This window comes from Dermacentor albipictus, chromosome 6, assembly GCF_038994185.2.
Source record: "Dermacentor albipictus isolate Rhodes 1998 colony chromosome 6, USDA_Dalb.pri_finalv2, whole genome shotgun sequence".
In the NCBI taxonomy this organism is placed as follows: Eukaryota; Metazoa; Arthropoda; class Arachnida; order Ixodida; family Ixodidae; genus Dermacentor; species Dermacentor albipictus.
Window position 1 is genome coordinate 129,257,699 of NC_091826.1, and position 19,225 is coordinate 129,276,923.

The 19,225-nt window shown below is 47.2% G+C and overlaps 1 protein-coding gene across 9 annotated transcripts in view; it reads left to right on the plus strand.

Annotated features, from left to right (window-relative positions):
* The window catches only part of Cadps (calcium-dependent secretion activator 1), a 450,894-nt gene that overhangs the window by 356,162 nt on the left and 75,507 nt on the right, over window positions 1-19,225 (plus strand). For all 9 annotated transcript variants that reach the window (XM_065428684.2, XM_065428681.2, XM_065428685.2 and 6 more), the window contains 2 exons: window positions 3,217-3,342; window positions 13,281-13,385. In XM_065428684.2, coding sequence (XP_065284756.1) covers window positions 3,217-3,342; window positions 13,281-13,385 — 231 coding nt within the window. The remainder of the gene's footprint in view (window positions 1-3,216; window positions 3,343-13,280; window positions 13,386-19,225) is intronic.

Here is a 19,225-nt window from a genome sequence, read left to right on the forward strand (position 1 = left end):
TTCCATGGATCACTTGCTTTGGAATAAGGGGCCGTCATAATTGGCCAATGCGGTGATCTGTGGGATTATCAAAACTCTACGTAAGAAGAACAATAAGCACAGTCGGCACCCCTAAAATGATCGTGGGAAGGGGGAAATGAATAACCATGCGTACTCAGTGTCCAAGCGATAACAAAGAGAGGTGGACAACAGAATCTCGCCAGAAGGAAAGACACACCCCAAAACACCCAATCAGCTGGGTTTATGGGTTGCCATGACGCACAACACTTGCTGTCAGTAATTAATAGCCTCTTAGAGGCGGTAGGCTTAGTTCGCTTACTCAACACGCACGCACTATGAAAAACATGTGCCTCTGACGATGGCTTCACAACGACGTCATGGGTGAGTCGCTTGGGTAGAACAGACACGCCTTCATGTACGAGTGCTGGATCTGCCAGCTTTTCAGTGCTCACATTGGCTTAGTGGAATGCTGTTCATGCCATGATTTCAATGTTGCTGGCATCCGCTGTCCGGATAATGTGTCAAACATAACACGTGTGAAATGACTATGTGTTGCACTGCTGAGCAGGAACTCGAGGGTTTGATGTCGGCTGCGGCAGCCACGTACCGATGAGAGGGGTGGGGGGATTGAGAAATGGCGTACCATGCATTGTGTGCACATTAAGTAATCCCAGGTGGTCAAGGTGTATCCAGAGCCCTCCAGTATAGTTTGCTTGAAACTCACCGTGCAGTTCAGGGGCATCAAGTCGTTTAATAACTTTTTATTTTTCACTGTGAAAACACTGCACATATATAAAGCACAGTTCATATATTGAGTATCGGTAGTTCCAACTCAAACGGGCCTGAAAATTTCTTTGAAAAAAATGAAGCTCGAATGACAGGAAGCTCATTGAATGGAGGACTTACGTGCATTAAGCAGCGCATTTTCACTAGCTAAGATATAGTAAAAGCAGCGGAAGAATTCTATACTGACCTGTACAGTCCCCAGAGGAATCAGGATACCTCAATTACAAACAGTAATGAACAGGATAGAGAAACTCCTCCTATAACTAGCGATGAGGTCAAAAGGGCCCTGCAAGACATGAAACAAGGAGAGCGGCAGGAGACGATGGAATAACAGTCGATTTAATCAAAGATGGGGTAGACATAATGCTTGAAAAACTGGCGGCTCTTTATATGAAGTGTCTCTCAACTGCAAGGGTCCCAGAAAACTGGAAGAATGCAAACAATATACTAATCCACAAAAAGGGAGACATTAAATAATTGAAAAATTATAGGCCCATTGGCTTACTCCCTGTATTATATGATATTTACCAAAATAATTTCCAATAGAATAAGAGCAACACTGGACTTTAGTCAACCAAGGGAACAGACTGGCTTCAGGAAGAGATACTCTACAATGGATCACATCCATGTCATTAATCAGGTAATCAAAAAATTCACAGAGTATAATAAGCCTCTGTATATAGCTTTCATATATTAAGGAAAGGCATTTGAATCAGTAGAGATGCCAGCAGTCATAGAGGCATTACGTAATCGAGGAGTACAGACTGCTGACGTAAATACCTTGGAAAATATCTACAGAGGCTCTGCAGCTACCCTAATTCTACACAAGAAAAGCAGGAAGATACCTATAAATAACATGGTCAGACAGGGAGACACAATCTCTCCAATGCTATTCACTGCGCGCTTGGAAGAAGTATTCAAGCTATTAAACTGGAAAGGCTTAAGAGTAAGGATCGACGGCGAATATCTCGGCAACCTTGAGTTTGCCGATGACATTGTTCTATTCAGTAACAATGCAGACGAGTTACAACAAATGATTGAGGACCTTAACAGAGAGAGTGTAAGAGTGGGATTGAAGATTAATATGCAGACGACAAAGATAATGAAAAATAGCCGGGCAAAGGAACAAGAGTTCAGGATCGCCAGTCGGCCTCTAGAATCTGCGAAGGAGTATGTTTACCTAGGTAAATTAATCACAGGGAACCCTGATCATGAGAAGGAAATTCACAGAAGAATAAGAATGGTTTGGATCGCATACGGCAGACATTGCCAGCTCCTGACTGGGAGCTTACCATTATCATTGAAAAGGAAGGTGTACAATCAGTGCATTTTACCAGTGCTGACATATGGGGAAGAGACTTGGAGACTGACAAAGAAGCTTGAGAACAAGTTAAGGACCGCGCAAAGAGCGATGGAACGAAGATTGCTAGGCATAACATTAAGAGACAGAAAGAGAGTGGTTGGGATCAGAGAGCAAATGGGTTAGACGATATTCTAATTGACATCAAGAGAAAAAATTTAGCTGGGCAGGTCATGTAATGCACAGGTTAGATAACCGTTAGACCATTAGGGTTACAGAATGGGTACCAAGAGAAGGGAAATGCAATCGAGGATGACAGAAGACTAGGTGGAGCGATGAAATTAGGAAATTTGTGGGCACTAGTTGGAATCGGTTGGTGCAGAACAGGGGTAATTGGAGATCGCATGGAGAGGCCTTCGTCCTGCAGTGGACATAAAACAGGCTGCTGCTGCTGATGATGAACACATCAGTGATGAGTTGCGAAAGCGCAACTTCATGACAGCAGGGTGTGTACTGCCGTGAAACCACATTTCTAGGCAGAAATGTGCTGTTGTGAAGCTGCACATCAGGGCAAAATTTGTACATAACCTGCACCTCGGCATAAATGTTATTTTTTTAAAAGTTGTATGCGCGAAAATACGACACATGTAACGGGAGTTGAGAGCCGCAGCAGCTGGCTTTCGGGTCGGAGGTGCCAGTTGGTATGTTGCTTAGTTCGGCGGCATGGTATGTTCACAATAACTGTCGCAAACATGTTAAGATTAACGGGTGGTTTTGCACTTGAAATTTTGACAGGAACACGGCGTCAGTTCCAATAATGGGAATTAACTAGGTGCCACTATATGAGCCGCGCATTTGAAAAAAATGCTGGCACAGAAAAGTGGACACACAGGAAGCACTGTGTGTGCCCTCACTCTTTGTTTCAGTGCCCATACTTTTTTTCAATTGTGCTCTTTGTAACCAAGCCATAAATTACCAACTAGCTGCTCATTGGCACCGCATCAACAGGAACTGGGTATGGTGAAACTGTGAACAGTGCGTGTGTACATCCAGTTGAACTGGTGCATTTTTGTGCATTACATTATTTCAGCACCCTTGAGCCGCATGCTTATTCTGTCCTACTGTTGCAGTACCGGCAGGGCATGTCCAGTTCAGGCAAGGAAGTGGGCCAGCAGTACATAAACTCCGTGCGCAACAGCATGGAGCAGCTTCGACAGAAGGTCAGCGACGAACTCTGGGTACTCGCCCTGTTTGAGGTAAGCGCTGCAACGGCTGCAGTAGTGTTGCCAGACTGCCTTCCGAATTTGATGCACAACTATACTGAACACAATGTGGCCGTTTCAGTGACGCAAAGAGTTTCCAGGCGAGGCACTTTAAGGCATTGCACAGGCCGAAACTCTTGGCCCGGTCCGTGGCTACATGAACAGGGCCACCTCGGGCCCGTGGGAGGAACTTGCTGTATATGCCTTTAAGGGGACATGACACAGTCGCCCAACAATTTGCGGTTTACCGCGACATGTTGTAGTACAGGGTCTAGTATGGCTATGCACATGTTAAAACTGGGCAGTAAAAGCACATCCAAAATATGAACTATAAGTCGCTGGCCCCGCACTGCGGTGCCAACCGCCGTATTGCCATGCCATATGATGATGATGATGATGATGAAGTTTCAATTAATGGCAGAATAGCGACCATGTCCAAGGTGTACTTAGCATGCCACTAAGGTGATCGCAAAGGCTATGCCAATTGTTGTTAGTGAGGGTGTTCGTGTAGTCATCTGCTCCGTAGTTAGGTGGGCGATACGGAGTCAAAGTTTACGATTATGTTTTTGCTGCCGCCACTGCTGGGTCAGGCCTCTGGAGATTTCATCGAACTCCTCCCGCCATGATGCAACTTTACTGTGCCGCCTCTGGTTAGGGGTTTTACGAAAGCCTAATCATTCCTTATTGAATGTCCGACACACCAATCTGTGACTCTTGCTACTGTGAAGAGACGATTGAGCACGTGTTTTTGAGGGGTCTCTATGACAACAAACGTGATGTTCTTCAGAGGGTATTAAACCAATTAGATAACAGACCATTTTCAGAGACTAAGATTCTCGGACCATGGCTCCATGCATCGCAGGCTTACAAAGCGACGCAAGCACTGCTACGTTTCATGAAAGCGACTGGCCTCAGTGACAGATTATAGGCGTGAAGTTATGGACATCTGCATGTACTCACACCGATGGTACCTTCTTCCCTCCCTCTCCTTTCTTTTCCTGCCTTAAAGCCCTTCCCCTGTGTGGGGTAGCAAACCGGACGTGCGCCTGATTGACCTCCCTACCTTTCCTTCCTTCCTTTTGATCCATCATTCTCCACATTCAGGAGTGTGTGTTGGTGGCACCTGCAATTCAGTAGCTTGAACGTAATGATCGCTGCCCAAGTTCTCCACGAGATTGCTCCAAGAGTTTTGACCTACCCCTCTGACCATCGTGAGGTCAGGGCACATGTCTCTGCTTACACTGTTGCCTAATCGTGTTGGTTGATCTGGTTCCATCAGCAGAGTTATGTGATGGAGCACAAGAACCTGAGCAAGCCAGCGTCCTTTGGCTGTTTTTGTTTGGTAACCCCACGCAGGGTGTGGGGCATTGAAGTTGCCTACAATGACCATCTGTTTAGCTTCTTTGCATAGATGTGCAAAAAGATGGCCGAACTCATGCTTCGTCGCAATAGGTGCACTGTAGATATTAAGCACAAACAGGCTGCTATGGGAGCGAGAGCATGGGACCAATTCGAGAAGTATGTGCGGTATGGTTGAGGTTTCGAGGGTGTGTTTGATAACGGTTATATGTTTGGACACTAATGTGGCTGGGAGGTGTGGTGTGTTGCTATTTATTGTGTCTGTGTACGTGTTGTAGGCGGGAACTGTAGGAGTACAATGCACTTCCCGCAACACTATTATATCGGGAAGATGGGGCTAGTGGCAATGATGGCCGTTGCTGGGGCCCTTGGGGCGACTCCGGTCAGTTTGGCGGTGATCCCCGGGTGAGCCGCAAGTGAGGTTGCTTCCTCTAGCCCAGGGGTTCTCCACCAAGCTCCCCGTTGTCGTTGCCGCTTGGGTCATATCTTGCTGAGCGCTCTGCTCAGTCATCGTCTTAGGCTGGCCCTGGGCTAAGCCGGACGGGGGGCACTGATCCTTATGCTGGTTTTTTTCCTGAAGCACATGTGTTTTGTTATGTGGTGGCAGTTGACGCGTGGGCAGCGAAGATCAGTGGCGGGATGAATGCCGTTGCAGTGAATACATTTAGGTGTGCTCTCATGTTCCTTCAGTGGGTTTTAGATGCCACACACCGGGCAACGGGGTTTGTCGGGCGTGGGACAGACGTCCGCCTGGTGGCCCATCGACAAGCACACGCTGCACACCTGTTGGCGCGGTCGGTGGACGTGGCAGCGGAGTTCTGCTTCGTACATACGGATGTAACTGGGTACATGGGTGCCATATTCGTAGGTACCATCATGCGAGCTTTTCCAGCAGCATCGTCATAGTGGTGTTCGGCTCAATGCCTGTGACTACACTCTTGCAAGAGTTGTCTGGGGCAGCTACGTACGCTTTGACGGCGCATTGGGTAAAGCCCATGGAGATGACTGAACTTTCTGAAGCCGTGCTGTGAGGTTCTCGTCTGGTGTGCTGAGCACCGCAAGATTTTGCTCAGTGCGGATGCGAATAATGAGTTCGTTGAGAACAGCACTGTCCAGCCCCGCTGCTATTCCCATGGCTCGGGCAACGGAAGGATGAGGCCATGCATCGAGGTTCAGGCTGTCTCTCGGGCGGAACACAATCTTGTAGTTGTCAACAGGCAGTGGTGAGAGTCGCGTGTTCGTCTTGCGGGGTGCTTGGGTTGCCGGAGGAGGCGGCAAATTCGCAGTAGCTTCAGCTAAGCGTTTCTTCTTCCGAGCCATGGGAAACCAGTTGGTGTCCTCCTCGGCCTGACACGATGAAGCGCCGCCATCCATGATTTCTGAAGTGAAGGCGCTAAAATGACGGAGGACAAAGAAGAAACACACACACACAGGCGCCCTGTGTGTGTGTGTTTCTTCTTTGTCCTCCGTCATTTTAGCGCCTTCACTTCAGAAATCATGCTTAACCAACACGCCCAACTATCCATCCTAACGGCATCCATGGTGTCGGAGGAGTGGGTGCCATCGGTCTCCACCTGAGCAGAGTGAATTGGTGCGGGAAAGGACGCGTGCCCATGTCTAGGCTGGCGAGGTGAAGTGCAGGTAAGGCTCAGCGCGGCGGCCCTGGTGGTCCAAAACTTACAAAGCCAATAAGATGTGAGGATCTCACCGGATCTTGAAGAAATTGGTCTCGATCGAGGCCACTCGCCCAGTGGCGTCGTTTGATGGCATTTCCAGTGGTCAGAAGGCAGGGGAACCGCTCGTTGATGGTTCAAAACGCGGAGCCCATACGGTGTGTGGCCAGTGGCTACTGCAGGACGTGGTACCCCCCTTCCTAGTGGATAAATTTTTGACTATTGCTTAGCAGATGCTACCAATGCCCTAACGATAGAGTGAGAGCATTTCAGTTACTTCGGGGCTTCCTCGGCAAAGAACAGAACTAGCGTCATCCTTCAACTATGTGTGATTTCTCTCTCTCTCGCAGCGGTCTTGACGGTTTCGTCACTGTCACATAAAGGGAGTGACAAGAAAGTGCCTTTTTAGATACTTTCTCTTTGCGCTTTCAAATTTTCTCAGCTGCCACCACCTACCACGGAGAGCAATGGCACAACCGGCGACAATATCTCTGCGTCGTGCGTGGCTTCGTTGGATTACTTCGTAGGCTTGGACATTTTGACGATTAATTCATTTGTACGCGCTCACCGCAGGTAGGACCGTCACTCTTGCATTCTTTCAAGATTGTTTCATGTTGGTGCCATTGACGAGGTGACAGCTGCCTCGGTGATGTGAGTGCTTTTCCGCCGCGGCTTCCAACGCGCATAAAAAGAAGGCAAAATGGCCTCGCACTGTAACCGCCTTGCTCGTTACCAAGACACGTCACTGCAGATCGTTGCAGGCCGCGCCCGTTCTTCAGACTCATCCAAAGCACACCACCGCCTACACTTCATCTTCTTTCACTCCGTCCCGCAGACTCGTCTCCACTCGTCACAGGTACATGCCTAGTGACATATACCCAGTGTGCCAAGTTGGCATAAAAGAGGCTCATTCAAGCGCGGCACATACTGAGCTAGGGTGTCACATGATTGGGCCGGTTGTTGGTGTGCACCGTTCGTTTGTCCGTGTTTTGAACACTGTTCACTCTGCACAGCAACCTGATTCTCTACCCATTAGAGTAAAACAATGTGAATGACGCATGAAATGGAAAGACCAGTTAGAGAGCTTCTAAGGTGACTACGTGCGCTTACGTCTCATTGCAAGCGGCAACACCCCAGATGGTCTCAAACATGCGACTGCAAAAACCTACGTCTTGACATCGATGCTCGAAGAAAGCCAGCCCAGCTTCTGTGTTGCAAAGCAGCAAGTCTCCGCAAGTCACGATGAGCGTGGCGACAATAACGCGACTAGTACTAGCACCATCATGTGTGCCAGGTGGAGCAAGCAGACGAGAATCCGGATCAAGTGGTGTAATGCATGAAACGTGCTTGTGCAGAAGGGAAGCCTAGCGAAGCCCTGCCTCAACAACTCTCTGCGGATTATGAGTGCGCTCCTTGCAAACCATTGCCGACTTCCCAACACACGAACAAGCTTCCGCTGGACCTACCTAATCGGCCAAGACGCGCAATGTTCGGTGTCAGTCGTCGTGCGTAACACCTCGAAGGAGGAAGAGCTGAACAATGATGTGTTAGGGGAGGGCGGTGTGCTGCTCACCATGCTGCAGCGCACCCACGCACTATAAAGGATCACCCATTGTCAAAAGCAGGAACGCTCCACAATTGTCATTCACTTGCAAGGGGTTCATCGCACAGATTCTGAAGCACAGGGGTTTCAGTCTATGACTGCATGCTAGCAGTAACCCAGCAGGGGCATCTGCGTCAGCAGGCTTTTGGTGTGTTGCAACACCACGTAACCGAGCACACATGGGTTGGCCCCTCCTGCATGTAGCCGTGTGCGGCTTAGCCCTGGGGAAAGGGGGATCCTGGGGGTTAAGCCGATGTCGGGTATTCGGACCTTTAAGACCCCCCGGAGGAGGCAGCACACCTCTTTGGCCTCCGCTTGACATAGACGGCACCCCCGAACTGAACCACCTGAGGGAAATTGGCAGTCGCCTTTTCCTGTCCTCTTCTCTAACCTTTGTCTTTCTCTCTCGCCTTTTCATCTTTTCTGTCTTCACTTCTCACTTCCGAATTTTCCAGCGGCAAGGTATAACCTTGTGTGGCTAGCCAGTCTTGCTAATGCCGTATTTTGTTATAGCAGCGATGTACGGCTGGTGCTGGCTCCATGGTGGGTAGTTGGCATTGCTGCCGAAAACTCCATCTATACTTATGGAGAATGCTTTCCCTAAACTACCTGATCACCCTCAGAAACGAGGGCGCACCGAAGATCTCTCCCAGTTTTTCGGAATCCAAGTCCACAACTTGATTCTGAAAAACTGGGAGAGATCTTCGGTACCAGTCCCCACGTGGGAGCGGCCCGCAGCTCTGCCCTAGGGCAAAGCGTCTCAGGACCTTGCTATTAAAGTTCTTTGTCTGTCTGTCTGTCAAGTCCACAACTTCCCCCGTTTCCATGTAATTCACTCTGAAAAGCCAGACAAACAGTGCGAACCATTTCACCGTTCTTTGTTTGAAAGGCTTCAAAGTTTTTATAAGACGTCGAGGATGCCAAGCGATGATCTTCTCTTGGAGCTCTGTGAATAGAAGCAATATGAGAAACTGCCGAAACTAGTATCATTTGGGGAGACCCAAGGAGAATCAGAGCCGGGGCTATGGAAAGTGAACTAACATAGCGCGAAGTTTCTTCGCAGAGCGTTCCACATTTATTGTCACGACGAGACAGTGCGTCGGATGCCGGAGCGTGAACTTGCACAACAAAAAACCTGCACTCGCACGTTTCGCCAATGAATGCCGTGCGCTAGATCACACAATATTTGTAGTGAAGTGCATGCCGCACTTTGAACAAACATGCAAGGAAATAAAAAAAAAACTTGAATGAAACCGCCGGCCACGTTCAAGTGAGAAACGCCATTCCGCACGACATAATAGCTGGTTTGTGCAGTCGTGCCAAATCTTGCGCCAGAACGAATAGGTCACCAAGAACGAATAAGTCACGAAGAGCGAACTAATAAATTGGGAAATAGAGAAAATTAACATTTGTTGTTTTAGTACAGCAAAAATATTTGAAACAGAATATTTACTCGTATAACAGTAATGTGATCAAACATTTTCGAAGTTCTTTTTTTCAGATAAGTTTTCTAGTTTCAGTGTTTGCGCTGCCTCACCTAGTCGCGCATCAGTCGTGCACCACTAATTGATATCTCTGGCAGTAGGTTTTGGCACGCTTTTCGTTTCAAGCTTCGCGACCTATTTAGATAGACTGTGGTATGTGCTCCGTTCTCGCCACTTATTTGTTTAAGCCAGAGACAGCACAAAGGGCACATCGCTTGCTGCTGCGGCCGCTCTTACTCATGCTGGCAAAACTACTATCCTGAGAATAGTTGACTGCTCGGCGAGTCGGTGCATGATCTTCATATTTGCGTTAGAATTGAAGGCGCGGACATAGAAAGGAAGTAGACAGCACAGCGCTTGACGCTCAATTGGTTTTTTTTTTTTCAGTCGAAGCTTGTATTGCCTCAATCGTGTCGGCGTCGGTCTTGCTGTATGAAATAACTTAAGCCGTGCGAGAATAAAAATTGCTAGACTGGCTGCGGATTCGAACCACCGACCTCCTGGTTGCGAGACCACCATGCTAACTGATTCAGACAGCGGTGTTTTATATACATAAAGAAGTAGATGCAGTGCAAGGCGCGAGCCAATCACATGCGTCCCCTCGCTCCGGAGGAGGGAAAGGTTGTGATCGCGTGTTCGCTCGCATCGCACCCGCCGTTTCCTGCCTGTTCAGGCCCGGCAGTCAGATGGGGAGGGCGCGCTTAGTTCATTCTGCCGAAGAGCAGGCTGGGTTGAAGGAACAGCTGCGGGAGTGGGCTGTGCGTTGTACATTCGACCGAAGAACAGGCGGCGTTTGATATGAACGCCGCCGCGAACTTACCTGTTTGTGTTCGAAAGAGTAGTTTAGGTGTCACAACTTTTCGGGAGAGAGCACTGACTTTGTTTTTCAGATGTTTGCTATAAGCGAGTTGTTTTTATTTTTGCCCAGGTAGAAAAGTAATTAGCACGTCATTGGAGGTGTTTTCGATGTTCTGGGTTGTTTTGCTTATTATGAACGGGGTTCTGTCGTCCTTTCAATGTGTCTTCGCTGGGTCTTCGCTGTCGCTTAGCAAAAAGTAATGGTATTTCCTCCATACCAGGTTTTAATAAGTTTTTTGAAATTGTTACGTGTGTCGTGCAAATGTCTGTCGTGAGACGCGCGTGTTCGTGTCTCTTGTTTCTCCTCTTCCTATTTCAGCCCTTTTGTGGTATTAGTGCCATGCCATTCTGCATGTTGTATGTTGAAGCCATCGTAGTGCAAAAAACAAAAGAGAAGCACAAGACCAGACGTCACGCTTGCTACAATGGCTTCACTAGGTATCAACCAACATGCACATGTTTTGGGTACGGCATGTGTGTTTCGAGTAAAACCATGGCTGTTTAAAATGCCTGGTATGCGCTGGATGATGCTCTGGCGCCCAACGTGGGGCCCAGATATGTGGGGCTTCGGGCTAACGTGCCCGGACCCGGCTAGCTAAGGTCTAAGGAGACACGTAGCTCGTCCCCACTCCGCAGCGCACGCAAAGGGCCGCCGCGGCGGCTTCGCTGACTCACCGGCAAGGCGTAGGGACGACTTCAGCCATGGCACCAACGAATGGGGGTTTATTCCCTGTTATGTACAGGGAATAAATGCGCGTACAATACAGGAATATGGCACTGGGGTAGCAGTCGCAGACTACGGGTGAAAGCTCCCGGGAACTCTGCTCCGCCACACTGGCTCTTCCGAGCAGGTTTGCCACACAGAAGGGGGCCGCCTTGCTTAGAGGGGCGCGGGACCAAGTGGGTCCGCACGTCCTACAGCCAAGAGCACCGAAAGTCAATCTGTCCGGGCGAAAGCGCCCGCGCACCTCCGATGCTGAAGGAGAGAGAAGCCGAAGAGAGGGCGAGAGGGGCCCGCTCCTCAGGCACTGTTCTTAAAGGGACCGTCAAACGATTTTGACGATTTTCTACAAACGTACTGAGTCGTTAGAGTAGGTCCTTCTGATCGTTAATTGACACATCTAAGTGCTCCGCGTAAAGCGTGCAATTTATTATAAGGCATTAAAAATGCACATCGCTGCCGATCGCAGCACACTGCTTGGCAGAATTTTAAGCCGCCCCTACCCATATGACGGAAATCACCCATATGACGTCAGTGGGGCGAGCTATCCGATTGGCTGACCAGGGCGCATAATCGATAATTTTTCCAACTTTGTGGTAAACAAATGATGTTAGTAATAGTTGGAATGTTAGTTCATTTGTTTTTATAAAAAGAAAGTAACATAACATGAATTCACAAGAACTATTTTTCAGTACACTTAAGCACTTCCGGCACACAGCAAGTGTCGTCTGCTTGTGTTACGACGTACTCCATTTTGACGAGAGCTCTGCGATCAGAGTCAGTCTCAGTCTTTTCGCGAGCACTATGATTCGACTTTGCTGCCTTGTGGACTGCAAAGGTAGCGGCTGGTAATATGTCAAGCTGCGACATCGTGTCCCTCTGCAAGGCAGCATACGAGCGAACTGGCTTGTCGCATCGGACTGCCGCTATCCGATCGGCGCCAGGATTTGCACGTTTGTGTCCATCACTTTACACCGGAAGATTACTAACGCAACAGCTTTTTGCGAGTCCTGTATTAGGGCAAACGCAAGCACAAGGAGACAGGGTCTGGCCGCTTGACTATGCCGTAACGGGTTGAGCAGAAGCGCAAATGTGAATGGTCTGCATGGTGCAGCCACCTGGTGGCACAGAGCTCAACCATACACAGCAGCAGTAACGAAGTGTATTCTTCTTTACTGCTGGTGTGTTTTTCGCAGGAGTGTAATCATCAACACGTTGTTTTTATAAATGTTTAAAATGCTTTACACTTCGTTAGAGCAATATTAGCGCTTTGTATGGCTGGTTAAGCGCTGCACTAACAAGTAGCTGGACCGTGCAGACCGATCAGGCCACTCACGTACGTTTACCTTAAAGTTCCTTCATCAGCTTGAGTTTATGCCTACAGCCATTTGCCGAAATGACCAGCTTGCCTGTGGTTACCGTAATACCAGACACGTTCTGCGCTACGACAGAATGCTCGCAACGCACGCTGCTTCGATAGCTCTCGCTTGAGGTCGACGGCCAAGCGGCTAGCAGAGAGGTTTCGCGCGGGCGGGGTCGGGCTCCAAAACAATCGAAAGTGGACGATGTGAAGTCTCATCGTGACGCAGAACCACTGAAGGCGGAGCTTAGCCCCGACCGCTCGGCGAATGAGTTGAGGAGGAAAAGCATGGCTAGGGAGGAGGATGACTTCTAATCGCTTGTAGCTCCATTAATACGTAACGCTTCACTTAAATTGTGGTGCGAATGTTCTACTTAAGCTGTACCCTATGTGTCTACAAAATTTGCCCCAACCGTTTCAGGGGCCTTTTAAGCGCGGCGCACGGCATGAGCCGCGTGCGCTAGCAGCAGGCTTCGCGTCGCGCCGCCGCCAGCGGCCGCGGGGAATGTACGCTATCCAAAATAAGGCTTGGAACTGCGTGTCCCCAGCGATCGCGTGGGCGATGGCCCAAGTCGCGCGTGAACAGGAGACAGGGGTCCAAAAGGGGTCCCCACAATGCTTACTGAACATCAGTGTTTTCGGGTAAAGCGGTGGCTCATGAAACGACATATACAATCTGGACATTTAATATATATTTGAGGTGTGCGTGTGTTCTATTTGCATCTTCGCAGGTTGCACTATACGCACTTGGTTTGCTGTTAAAGTTTCTTCTCAAGACGCCTGATCAGAAGTGAAGTTTACATTCAGTTTCTATTTGCGATATTTTTTGGAATCCAAATAGCTTATTAACCTGTTTCATATCCCGCGGTTGCAGCAATGGTATGCTGCCCAGATGAGCCTGCTGTGCTCGTGGCTTTCGGAGCGTTTGGATCACGGACTTCACTCAATCCAACTGTCAGCACTGCTGCACATTGCTCGGGTAAGTGCTTCACTTTCTATGCAGGGACAAGGCAGATTAATCGTCATATTCTGCAGAGAAATTGAGATATTAGTGTCTTATGAATGTGCTGTGAATTGCGGGTGGCGCGCAAGCACGCCGGTGATCAAGCCATTGGGAACTACGGCATCGATTCTAGGAACGCTGGAGGAGAGGTGCTGGTGGAATTTGCAGAAAGTAATAAGCTTCGAATACTGAACACCTTTTTCAGGAAGCATAGCAACAGAAAGTGGATCTGGAAAAGCCCTAATGGTTAAACAAGAAATGAAATTGATTTCATACTATCTGGCGATCCCAGCATAGTGCAGGATGCAGAAGTGATAGGTAGGGTAAGGTGCAGTGATCATAGATTAGTGGGGGCTACTATTCACCTCAATTTGAAGAGAGAAAGAATAAAACTGCTCAAGAAGAAACAGGTAACCTTCGAAGCAGTAAACGTAAAAGCAGACAAATTCAGGCGGGTACTTGCAAACAAATATGCAGCCTTAGAATTGAGAGATGATGATGACATAGAGGTAATGAATTAAACTGTAACTAGGCAGGCTTCAGAGGCAGCAATTGAAGTGGAAGGCAAGGCACCAAGACAACCAGTAGGCAAGCTCTACCAAGTAACAAAGGGCCTAATGAAAAAACGACAAAGAATGAAAGTGTCCAATTCAAGAGATAAGATAAGATAAGAATTTGCGGAATTGTGAAAACTGATAAACAAGGCAAAAATAAGTGATACCCAAAACCATAACGCGAGAAAGAGTGAAAAAGCCGTAAAAAATGGAAGCAGCCTGAAATCAGTGGGAAGGAAACTTGGCAAATGGCAAGCAAAGGTGTATGCACTGAAAGATAAGCAGGGTAACATCATCAGCATTCTCGAAGGTATAGTAAAAGCAGCGGCAGAATTCTATAATGATCTGTACCGTACCCAAAGGAGCCACGATACATCCATTCGAAGCAGTAATGAACAGGTTGCAGAGACTCCTCCTATAGCTAGCAATGAGGTCAAAAGGGCCTTGCAAGACATGAAACGGGGAAAATCAGCAGGAGAAGATGTAATAGCACTAGATTTAATCAAGCATGGAGGACATATAATGCTTGGAAAACTGGCAGCTCTCTATACGAAGTGTCTATGGACTGCAAGGATCCGAGAAAACTGGAAGAATGCAAACATTATACTAGTCCACAAAAAGGGAGATGTGAAAGAATCGAAAAACTATGGGCCCATTAGCTTACTCGCAGTATTATATAAAATATTCACCAAAATAATATCGAAGAGAAGGAGGACAATACTGGACTTTAGTCAACCAAGGGAACAGGCTGGCTTCAGGAAGGGATACTCTACAATGGATCACATCCATGCCATTAACCTGATAACCGAGAAATCCGCAGAGTGCAATAAACCTCTCTATATGGCTTTCACAGATTACGAAGAGGCATTTGATTCAGTAAAGATACCAGCAGTCATAGAGGCATTACGTAATCAAGGAGTACAGACCGCTTACATAAATACCTTGGAAAATATCTACAGAGATTCCACAGCTACCCTAATTCTACACAAGAAAAGCAGGAAGATACCTATAAAGAAAGAGGTCAGACAGAGAGACACAATCTCTCCAGTGCTATTCACTGCTTGCTTGGAAAAAGTATTCAAGCTGATAAATTGGGAATGCTTAGGAGGTAAGATCGACGGCAAATACCTCATCAACCTTCGGTTTGCCGATGACATTGTTCTATTCAGCAACAATGCAGACGAGTTACAACAAATGATTGAGGACCTTAACAGAGAGAGTGTAAAAGTGGGGTAAAAGATTAATATGTAGAAGACAATGGTAATGGTGAATAGCCGAGCAAAGGAACAAGAGTTCAGGATCGCCAGTCAGCCTTGGAGTTTGTGAAGGAGTATGTTTACCTAGGTCAATTAATCACAGGGAGACCCGATCATGAGAAGGAAATTTATAGAAGAATAAAAATGGGTTGGCTCACATACAGCAGACATTGCCAGCTCCTGACTGGAAGCTTACCACTATCATTGAAAAGAAGGTGTACAATCAGTGCATTTTATTAGTCCTGACATATGGGGCAGAGACTTCGAGACTAACAAAGAAGCTTGAGAACAAGTTAAGGACCGCACAAAGTGCGATGGAACGAAGAATGCTAGGCATAACGTTAAGAGATGGAAATAGAGCAGTTTGGATCATAGAGCAAATGGGTACAGCCGATATTCTAATTGACATTAAGAGAAAAAAATGGAGCTGGGCAGGTCATGCAATGCACAAGTTAGACAACCGTTGGACCATTAGGGTCACAGAATAGGTACCAAGAGAAGGGAAACGCAGTTGAGGACGGCAGAAGACTAGGTGCAGCGATGAAATTAGAAAATTCGCGGGTGCTTGTTGGAATCAGTTGGCACAAGACAGGGCTAATTGTAGGTCGCAAGGAGAGGCCTTCGTCCTGCAGTTGACATAAAATAGCCTGATGATTATGGTGATGAAGCGTCTTTCAATTTTTCACTAACTTTTTTTGTCAGTGATCTCTTTTTTGTCATTTGTCTTCCCGACCAGACGGGATGCCGTCGAACTCTGGGTTTGAATATTCGTGATACATCGGCGTCGAGCTGCCTTTTGTGCGGCTGTTTGCTGGGGAGAGTTACGGAGGTTGACTCCAGTCCCGACACGTTTAGTGCGTCTCTTGTGCTCACTTGTCCCATGCGCCATAGTCATTATATTGTGCGCGCATTGCAACTGTTTGGTCAGTATGGAAATCACTGGTAGTTTAACAGAAATCTGCGGTTTTGGTGCCAAGCAAATGCTGGCCAGAAAATGTTTTCTCGCCCTTAAGAGGTGAGGTATGCATGTTCCCGAAGGATACTGATGGTACCTTACTGAGAGGTTTCAGTCACAGGAGGCCAGCATTTGCACCATTTCAGAAACTGTGCGCAAACAAGATAACCATCTATCAAATATCATATATGTATGTATTGTTTGGGCACAGCTTCTGAAATTGGTGCAATAGTTTCCCATACTCATGCCGCGACATTTTGTTCAGTGCATCTTGGTTGTCGGTATTCTTTTATGCTAGCTGTGCCTGCATGCCTTTTCTTGCAAAGTCTGACGCATGTGGGTTGGTGGCCGTCTCTGCTGCTGTAGATTATAGGCTGTATTTAGGAAATGCCACACTTCCTTGAGAAAAAGATTCAGTGGTGATTTACCAGCGAATGCAGAAATGCCTGAACACCGCACCTCTTTGAGACCCCGGATTCACGATTTGAACCGCCTTCGCCACATTGCAAAGTGTTGTTCAGGAGCTCACTCGACACATGTCCTGCCTATCGACTCGCGTCCTGCAGTAACACTTTGCTGTCGCACCTTGCCGAATTTCGTGACCGTGAGCACTGCAGCCTGCCTGTCTAATAGTCTGTGGCGTGCAAAGTCAGTGATGAAGGCCATAATAAACAGGCGCGTATTTTTACTGAGCAGAAGGCCCTAGCTGAGTGTGATTCCTCGGCGAATCTATCTCGCTGCCCTTGCGCCGGCAGGGCATGATCGGATTCACGCGCCCGCTTCGCTTTCTATACAGCGGCTGGTCCCTAGCCAGCCGCCGTTCTCCCCATCTTCCTCGACGTCGATGATGCTACAGGGGACCGCCCCTTTCTAGTGACGGAGCTGTGCAGGTAGCCTGAACGATACATTGAGGAGCTTGCGTCGGGGCATTGGGAGTTTAAGCATGGTTGAATTGTGGTTTAAGCGTGGTTGAAGAGGCTGCGAGAATGAATCTCGCAGCCTCTTGATGTAGTCGGTGGGGTCAAGGGCACGGCGATGAAACGGTAGGGGGAAAAACGCTCTTGGAAGGCATAGGGGTGCTCCAAAAACCACCTCGGCAGGCCTACAGTGCAGATCCTGCTTCAGTGTAGCCTTAAGACTCGGCATAGTCAGTGGTAGTGATTTGGGCCAGTGAGTGGCTTCCCATTTAAGTTACTGTAGCTTAGTGTGGGCGACTACAGGAAATACCAATGTTATGAAAATCCTTTCTTTGAAAAAGATGATTCGGCACACTGACAACAAGGGTTTTGTGTAAACAACGCGGCCAACTTTCTTAAAGCGTAAAATTATCAAAATAGAATATTCCTACACTTATCGCCTTCTAAATTCGTTTTGCTTCTCAAATACGGCCTTCAAAAATTTCTTATTGTATACTGCATCTTTGACACCAAAATTCATTTCTGCCAATACAAGGAATGGTGATGCGTGGTATGTTCCGTGGTTTCGTAATAAATATAGCCTACAGTCATTACAACATAATCTATCATACATTGTAACTAAATATCAAGTATATATACTTCCTCATCCAAGGAACTTCGAATGCATTTTGTAAATATGAGATCACTGATTGTTTTGTTCAGAGGCAATTGTATTACCGTTTTTGTAACCCTCACACACGTACAGTTCTATCTTCTGGTGTATCGAATGTGTTTTATTTTAGCCTCTTTTATGCAGTCCTTGTATCAGAGCGAATTGTGTTAGCTTTTTGTCATCCTTACACACTTAATATTTTACACACATATACATTCTTTTCTTCTGATATATGAAATATGTTTTCTATTAGTCTCTATATTTTCGGTCTTGTATTGTGCACTTATGTAACTAATTAATTTATTCTGAGTGTCTAACAATGTTACTTCTTTTCATGCAACCACCATCTATGCCTTGTAACGGACGATCTGCCCAGTCGAGCCGCTTTTCCAGCAGCTTTTAGCCTATGGTATCCACCAGAACTGTTGTATTTGTGGAAATAAATCTGTATTGTATAATATTATCAGGCTGCGCATTGAGCGAGGTTTTGATGGAATGGTGAAAACGTTTAACAAGACCATTGGTGATGAGGTGATATGCCGTGGTATGTCTGCGAGAAGTGCCTAGGAGGGTCACCATGTTATTGAATAGTGCCAGTTAAAGCTGGTGTCCTCTATCGGTTGTAATAGTAGATGGTACGCCGTATCGTTACACCCAGCCCCCGACGAACACGTTGGCAATGGTTTCAGTGCGGATGTCGGGTATACGGAGAGCTTCTGGGCCATCGGGTAAAGCGATCTATGGAGGTTAGGATGTAGGCGTTCCCGTTTTATTTATTTACGGTAATTTACAGTACACCCTGCAGCGCCGAAGCATTATCGCAGGGGAGTGGGTGCAACATGAAGTTACTAGCACAAGAATATAATCACACAAAAGGGAGGGATGGCAAAGGAGCAATGCATCAAAATAAAAAAAGGACATGAAAACAGTACAAAAAAGTTAATTCAGCCTGCAGTCATTGGTTTGGAAGAAGATTGCAATTACAAATCATTGATTAGTCTTAAAAAGGTATCCCGAGGAGCACTCACAACTTCAACTGGCAACTTATTCTATTCAGAAATACTGCCGGCAAAAAAAAAAAAAAAACTTCATATGGTTCGTTTTGCAGGAAATTTCACGTATTTTGAAACTTTGGTCTCTTCTGTTTGAGATATAGTATATATTTTAGCTTGTCAATGCCTGTCGCGTCAGTGTATATTGCGTGCAGAAGTTTCAGCCGGTGCTTCTGGCGTCTTATCTGTAGCGGCTCTAGTCCGATGTGTTTCTTTATTGCTGTTATGCTTGCGTGTCTGGAGTACTGCCTTGATATAAACCTGGCAGCGCGGTTTTGTATGCTTTCTAACTTATTAATCAGGTACCGCTGGTGGGGATCCCACAAGGCGGTGGCATATTGTAATTGCGGCCTTACCAACGACTTGTATGCTATGGTTTTAAGAAGCTGGGGGGCAGTTCTAAGGGTTCTTATAAGTAGGCTCAGCATAT